Genomic DNA, 8,046 nt, shown 5'->3' on the forward strand with positions numbered 1-8,046 from the left:
GTAAGAGCTCTGAGTGCTGAGGGAGACGAGGCCACTTGAGCTCGAGATTGTGACAGCAGTGCACATTCTGAACGACTGCTGCTCAAGTCCGAGAGTCCTGGAAGGAGCCCTGCTGGGTTCATTGTGAGCCTGGTAGGACAGCCAGTGTTGAACACGGGACACACACACAGAAGCGTTGGCCTGGCCAGCTGGGCAGCTGTCACGTCCAGGTATGGAGAAGGGGTTTCATCCTCTGGTAGCACGCGATGGGGGCTCTCACTCCGACCCGTGGTCCTCATCCTCTCTGCCTGGGAAGAGTTTTGTATGTGGCCGGTGGTTAGGAGAGTCTTGCCTGGCTCCTCCACCGGGAGGCCTTCCCAAGTCACTCCGCCCAAGGCACTCCGTTCCCTAACTCCTGTTTCTCTGGCTGTAGATTTCTAGGGCGATCAAATTACAGGCCCGTCTGCCACGTCTTCCATTGTGCAGTGGTACAGGCCTCCAGAGCTTGGGCAGAGCCAGCCCTCAGTTATCCTGTCTAAAGGAAGGGGAGGGGTAATCCAGTATTTAAAATACCGGAGGCCCTCCCAGGGACGTGGAAAGTGCCTTAGACAAGGAAACGGGAGACAGCTTTTAGCCTTGGCTCTGTTAGCAGCTCACTGTGTGACTCTGGGCAACTTATTTTCATCCCTGAAAAGTGACCAAATGTTCCCACCCACATTCTGCAGGAGGGACATTCATCTCCTCGTTGGTATTGGGGTGACTTTCATGGTCGTTCAAATGGAATGGTTCAACCACTTAGGAAAAAATCTCAGGGAAATACAGGACTTCCCTATCATTATTCCCAAGGGCCTATTGTTGGAAGGAGTAGGTGTTCTGTTAGGAAAGTGAGAGAGGGGTCCAGGAGTCTGCAGCTCCCAGGAAGGGGTCAGGCATCAGCAAAGGCATGCTGGAGCTCAGGGCCTCGGACTGGCTAGGGCGCCCTCTGCCCTTTGTCTTGTGTGGGCTGACTTAAGCTGGTTTTTTTGTTTTTTTTTTAATCCTCACTTGAGGATATGCTTATTGATCTTGGAGAGATAGGGAGGTAGAGAGAGAGAGGGAGAGAACATCGATATGAGAAAAAAACATTGATCAGTTGCCTCTTGTACATACCCAAACCAGGAAACCAACCTGCAACTTAAGCATGTGCCCTGACCAGGGACCAAACATTCAACACCTCACTTGATGGGACCACACTCCAACCAACTGAGCCACACTGGCCAGGGCTGGCTTGAGCTTTTGATCATTGCCCCAGACTGATTCACTCGCCTACTTGCATGCCTGTTCATTTACTGAGCATACCCTTGAACCCGTTTGGGGTGTGGTGTTAGTTGATAACTGCTTAGGGTGTTTCCCCTCTAAGAGTGATTTGCACTTATGTACAATTGCTGAAGACAGAAAATATCTTAAGACTTAAGCCACAACTTTCTGCCCTCGCTGATGTGGTTCAATGGATTGAGCGCCAGTCTTTGAACCAAAGGATCGCCTGTTCGATTCCCAGTCACTGAACATGCCTGGGTTGCAGGCCAGTTCCCCAGTGGGGGGCATTTGAGAGACAACCACACATTGGTTTCCCTCTCTTTCTCTCTCCCTTCTCCTCTAGAAATAAATACATAAAATCTTTAAAAAATCCCAAAAGACAAGGCACAACTTCCTAATGGTGATAGCGAGGGAGAAGGGGGATGCTCCAGGGCCTGGGAAGCCACATCACTCTCTGTGGCTTCGCTGGCCCTGAGCGCTGGGGGGGCACAGTGTGCCTGGGTGTGTTGGGGGTGGAGAGGGCGCAGCATCAGGGCTACGGTCATTTTGAGTCTCCATCATCAAAGGGACCATCTCCCTGTACCTTGACTGCTCTCTTCTGCAGGGCCTCAGCCCAGTGGCTTGCAGGGAGCCTCTCCTGTCTGTCCAGCTGCCTGGCCCCCACCATTGAGCCTGACAGCAAAGTATCTGTTCACTTTCTCAAGATGCCCTTGTAATCCACTAGAGGTTCTCACCTACCTTCTGTAGATGGTCCTTTCCTGCCTAGGCGATCCTGGACCATCTGTCCTTGCTGCTGCCCTGGTGGAGAGAGTAGAGATAAAGAGAAAGTGCAGCAGAGGAAGGCTGTCTGGGGAATCAGGAAGGACAGGGATGGGGCTGGAGCTGGGGCCTCATAAATAGAGTCACTTTTCAACCACTGTGAGTTGAGGAAAAAAGCACAGATTGGTCCACTCACTCCCTGATTCATTCATGGATTCCTTCTTCCTTCTCCTCCATTCCCCTCTCTCCTTCCCTTCCTTCCACAAACACCCATTGGGCACCTCTTATAGAAACTGCCGGGTGTGGTGGGTACAGAGGAGATGGCAGCCCTACTCCGTGACTGCGGGAGGGGATCCACTCTCAAGACCCCAGCCTTGTGATCCAGCAGGCGGTCAGGGAAGGAGCGAGGGGGCTGGGAGTCAAGCCAGTGAGGGCAGCCATGGAGGATGCGGGGAGTCCTTGGGGCGTTGGTCTGGATCCTGAGAGCTGGGGGTGAGGGGTGGGGAGGTAGAGGGTGGGTAAAGCGTGGTTGGCTTTCTTTTTCCCTTTTCAACAAAGGATTTTTAGGCTGCTCAGATTTGCACTTGTAAGATCCTTGAGGATACAAGGTGGGAAATCGATTGATCGGTTTTTCCAGTTCCGGGCTTTAGGTAAAAAATTACCTAAGGTCATTTTGAACCTCTGGCAGAACTGGGCTGCATTCATCCCGTTTCTTTCCTATCCCTGCACCTACTGCCTAAGCATGCACAGGCCACCCTTGAGGAGACAACCCGGGAACCGAGCACGGGGCCCCACCCTTGGCAATGCCAGCCTGGCATGCGTGTCCCTGGCCAGAGCTTCTCCCCCCACCCCCTGGCTTGTTCAAGGCCAGGACAACTCCACCCTCCCCAGGAAGCATGCTGAGGGAAAGGTCTGGGGAACACTTACCCATTTTTCCTCCCTGGCTGGATAGGAGGCATCCCTGGGGGAAAGAGAAAGAAGGAATGAGGGCTGTGCCACTTTCCCGGGGGCCTGGGTGCCGTGGGGAGGGGCTCATGGCTCTCTGGGGCTTGATGACTGTAGTGGGTCTTCAGCGGATCTCCAGCCACTGCCCATTGTCCTTGTGTGGCTGAGCCACATGGCTGCTCCCGCTAGGAGGCAGTGTGGAGGCAGGGAAGTCACTGGCTAGCATCTGGCACCGGCTGGGCATTCTTGCAAAAGCATTTAACCTATCTTAACCCTAGTTTCCTTGCTCATGGTGAAGAGGCTATGGTTGTGAGATTTAATCACACGTGAGCATAGTAGGTGCTCAACAAATATTTATCTTAAAGACCTATCCCCTGCTCCTCAGGGGTTGTTGGATTTGGAAGAGAACTCTGAAATGGCCCAGTCCAAAAGTCATTTTGTTGAGGAGGAAATGAAGGCCACAAGTGCTTGGTCACAAGTTGGTTTTCTCTATTTTTACATGTATATTTTAAATTATAAAAGCAGTCTTTGAATACTTGTCCACTATAAAAAGAATCAAGTAATGTAGAGGCTTGTACAGTAAAAATGAAAGTCCCTCTTTACTCTCTCTCCCTCACCTCCACTTCCTATCCTGGATATAATCACTATAGACAGTTTGATAATTATCCTTCTAGAACTTTCTCTATGCATGTGTATGTGTATGTTTGTATGTCATTTAAAAAAACAACAACAAACAAGTAGCCTCCTGTCAAACATATTGTTATGTAACTTGTTCTTTCCACTTAACCAGAATCTTGGAGACCTTTCTCTGTCTCTCCACATATCTGCCTCATCCTTTTTTGATGGCCACAAAGGCTATGGATGTGCCTAATATATTTGACTATTCCCCTACTGATAACTTTTATGTTACTTCTAAATTCTTGCTATTACAGACAAGTTGTCAATGAACACTCTAGTACAACTATCTCAGGGCTCATGCATATCCACTTGACAGATTCCCTGAAGTGAGACTTGGTAAAAAGGTATGCTCATCTCCAAATTTGATGGCCATTGTCAACATGTCCTGCAAATAGATAGAGTATAAAAGTGCCGGGCCCTTCACACCCTCACCAACACCACTTCAAACATATATATATATAATATTGGCCACAAGAAAGAGAAAGCTGATTTCTGTCCAGACTATTTTATCCTTTTCTCCCCGCAGGGACATGACTCCCACATTGAGGGTCTCCTCAGGGAACACAGGTTCATTTTAATAATTCTATTCAAAACAAACGGAATTAGAAAGTTGGCCTGTGGCTTTGCTCACCTCTAGACACTGATCTGTAGCTCCACTGCCTCTCTCGAAATTCATCCATAGCCTCAAAAGTAAGCATACCAGTGGGTGCAAAGCATTTGCCCCTACCCTTAGAGTGACTCTATTCCCTCTGTGCCAGAGACAGCCCAGGTCTACCTGGCATAATTAAGACTCTCCAAAGTGTCCTGGTTGGGAAGATAATTTTTATGGACACTCTACCCCTGCCCATCTCTTGAGCGACCCCTACTGGCCTGGAGTAAGGGACTCTGAGTCCTGGGCTTTACGCTAGAACCCCTGCTTGGTGTAACAACCCACTCAGAATCACTCCTCCATACGCACCCCACCCACCCACCCACCTTTGTTACTCACCTCCCACCCGCTTCCCCATCAGCCCAAAGAACTGGCTCACTTTGCCCCTCTTCACCTCCTGGAGCTGGACCTGAATGCCAGGGATTACCTCTTCCTGTAAAAGCAGAGCATTTGTTAGAGTTGGAGGGAGGCGGGCATGGAAATAGGAGGGTGGCCTGAGCAATAAGTTTCAATAACAATTGCTCTGTGCTGGCACCGGGCTCTTTTGCATACTTCACAAATACCATGCAGTAATAATAATTAATAGCCAGCATTTCACCTACTATGTTCCTGGCTCTTTTCTATGCACTTTAACATATTAATGCCATTTAATCCTCACCAAAACCCTGTGAAGTAAGTACTATTATCGTCACCATTTTATAAGTGAAAGCGCGGAGGCACAGAGAGATTAAACAGCCTGTCCAAGGTCATCAACTAGGAAATGAGAGATGGCGCTAGAACTGGAAGCCCAGGCGTCTGCCTCGGAGGCTGCAACACAACAGTCATAATTTCATTTACTCTTCCCAGCCGCTATGTGAAGTAGGGACAATGGTTTATTTTCATTTAATTGATGGGGAAAACTGAAGTTAAGTGATTTTTTCCAAGATCACATAGGAGGTGGCAGAGCCACAATTTAAACTCAGGAAGCCTGGCTCCAGAGCCTGAATTCTGCTCCATCTTGGGAAGTGTCTCCAATATAGACAAGGAGGGCAGCGGATGGCTCAGGGCAGGCACCCAGTAGGCAAGGTGAGACTGCTTCCCCTCGCAGCCTGCTCTGGTCTCCTCCCTTCCCCTGGCATTCCCGCATTGTCCCAGATCCACCCCGCCCTAGAGCCTGGACAACATGGCCTGTGGTCTGGGTGGAGGCCGCTACTCTGGGCAAAAACATTTTCATTCTCAAGTGAATGCGGTGAAAGTTCTGGACCGAGGGCTACGGATTGAAGTTCTCATTCCTCCATCAACGTTGACCAACGCGCGCGCTCTCTCTCTCTCTCTCTCTCTCTCTCCCCCTCTCTCTCTGGCCCCTGCTAAAAGGGGGAGAGGCTCACTAGAGGGAGAGTAACAGTGGGCGACATTCTTTCGACCTTCTTCACATCTCTGCACACCCAGTACCTGGCACAGCGCCTGGAAGACACAGAAACTCAGCCCATTGGGATACAGAGCGCTGAACAAGCAGGCCCTTTCTCTGACAGTCTGGGGAGAGGGAGGGCGTGGGGTCTCCTCTTCCAGGAAGGCTGAAGACGGGCGATGGAAAGGGTGATGAAGCACCCAGCCAGGAGCTGAGAGCTGGGGTGCACTCAGGGGCTCCCTCTTCCACCCCCAGTTTCCCCAGGGGCAGCGCTGGTGCCCCAGGAGCCAGCAGGGACATGGCTGGGGCACAGAGGACACCCCCATACCTCTCATAGCTCATTTTGTCCCAACTTTTAGGAGTAAGAGTAGATTTTTTTCTAAGACTAATTCAGTCACTTCCAATCTGTCCCCTCCCCGGGATGTCGGTGGCCCAGGCCGCAGCCCCAGGCTGGAGCTACCGAGCCTGGCCAGGGCGTGGAAAAGTCTCTTTGGAGATTTGGACCCATTTCCATAAAGCTTATGAAAGCCACTTTTCCTTGGTAAAAGGCAGCTGTCAGATGCAAGCTGGGGAGAAGGAATATTTATAAACCAAATAAGACTCACCTCTCTTCCACCCACCGGGTTTCTGGGGGGGCCCCTTAGGAGACACCCTTCCCTTTCACTCAGAAAGGACTCCTGAGCTCCTTCAAGCCCTCCCCTTTTCCGGCCTCCCCACGGATGACGCAGACAGGGAGCCCTGCGAGCTTGGGAGGGGATCAGACGGTCCCTGACAGCGCCTCCATTCCTTCTGTCACCTCTCTCGCATGCATGGTTCCTGTGTTCTAAACCCTGTGTCTGGGGAAGCAGAGGGGTGTTAAATGAAAGGGGGGAGAATAAGCAGTAGGCCTGGCTGCAAGGTGAGGGGACGGCAGGTAGAAAGCCCAGTGGTACCCGTGTGGCTGCACAGAGTGCTCCCAGTCACAGCTCGGCTGCCCTGTGCCTGGGTCAGGTCCCCCGATGTTAGGCACAGACTCTGTGAAGCTTGAAACATACCCTGAGGGACGCGGTATTTTCCCTCATTTTACAGGTGAGGAAACTGATGTTCAGAGAGCAGGAGTGAACCCAAGGTCACGTGGGGTCAGTGGAGAAGCTGAGGCTTGAGCCCAGGCCTCCTGTGCTATTATCTTCTCAACTGCAAACACTTCCATGCTTGGCCAAACCAGGGAGGAAACTCACCATGAGTGGCTGTTCGTTCGATGGATGTTCCTGTGGCCCCTGCGTCCTCACCCTCTGGGGACTAAAAGGAGTCAGACTTGGCCTTATCCCATTGTCCACCCTCCTGGAAGCTTTCCCTGAGCACTGGCTCTGCTGTCCCTGGTCTGTTGGTCTCTCTCCCCCATCTGATTAGAAGCTCCCCAAGGTCAAGATGTTGGTTGCCCCTACCAGATGCAGGTTCTAGGTCTCTAACCTCTAGATTTCTCCCCAGCCACAGCACTCATGTCAGTCTAGTAGAGGAGGTTGACAATATCACCAGTACTTGTCAGGAAATAAGACTTTCTGCATGTGAGACAAAGCAGTGATCCTGCTCCAAGATGCCCCTTCGAAATTCCTGAAAATGTCCTCTGATACCCAGATACATAGAATAAGACCTTGGGCAAGGTGTGCAGTTGTGCTTTTGAGGGTGCATAATCTTAGACAAACTACTTGACCTTCCCCTGCCTACGTTTCCTTATCTGTGAAGTGGTACTTTCCCCATGAAGTTGATGGGAGAATGAAATGGGTTCATGTTTATGAAGCATTTAGGACAGATACGTTAAATGAGTTAAATCTCTCCCTCCCTCTCTGCATGCATGTGTCCCTCCCATAGGCACGCACCCCTCTGGAGCTGGGTCAGGCCAGGGGCCGTGGCCTTGAACCTACCTGCAGAGGGGTGTCATCCAACCTGCCTTGCCATGTACAGCCTGCTCTCCTGGCAGCCAGGGAGGGGACAGCTGATGGCCTGTCAATCATGGATCATCCCCTGCCTTTCCCCAAATTTACCTCCAGGGTCATGGTTACCCAAGACCTTGCTTCAGCGCCACCGAGTGCCAGTTTCTTGTCACCTGCCACGGTGTACGCCGACAGCCCCGTGAGGAAAAGCAGGGCGAGGCAGAGCAGCATGGTGGGCACTGCTCTGTGCTGGGACCCTCTGGGAGCCCCTCTCAGCCTGAAGACGCCGCCTCCAGCAGGCCAGTCCCCTCTCTGGTTCCTTCCCTGTAGGTGAGGACTCCTTGTTCTACCCCATACCCCACTCCTTCCTTCAGCTTATCTGACCTCAGAGGGACGTTTCCTGGACTCCCCTCCCTCCCTGGCTGGAAAGGCCAATGATATCA

The 8,046-nt window shown here is 51.5% G+C and overlaps 1 protein-coding gene across 1 annotated transcript; it reads right to left on the reverse strand.

Annotated features, from left to right (window-relative positions):
- Positions 1-252: 252 nt before the first annotated feature.
- TAC4 (tachykinin precursor 4) lies at positions 253-7,834 on the reverse strand. Its single transcript, XM_054585516.1, has 6 exons — positions 7,715-7,834; positions 4,646-4,739; positions 2,962-2,995; positions 2,764-2,766; positions 2,010-2,073; positions 253-283 (listed from the first exon to the last, which is right to left on the reverse strand). Exons 1-5 carry the CDS (start codon positions 7,832-7,834, stop codon positions 2,010-2,012), a joined length of 315 nt encoding a protein of 104 aa, XP_054441491.1. The 3' UTR covers positions 253-283.
- Between the last annotated feature and the right edge of the window lie 212 nt (positions 7,835-8,046).

This window comes from Pteronotus mesoamericanus, unplaced genomic scaffold, assembly GCF_021234165.1.
Source record: "Pteronotus mesoamericanus isolate MK-2021 breed Mesoamerican mustached bat unplaced genomic scaffold, CSHL_Meso_final contig_84, whole genome shotgun sequence".
NCBI classification, from domain to species: Eukaryota; Metazoa; Chordata; class Mammalia; order Chiroptera; family Mormoopidae; genus Pteronotus; species Pteronotus mesoamericanus.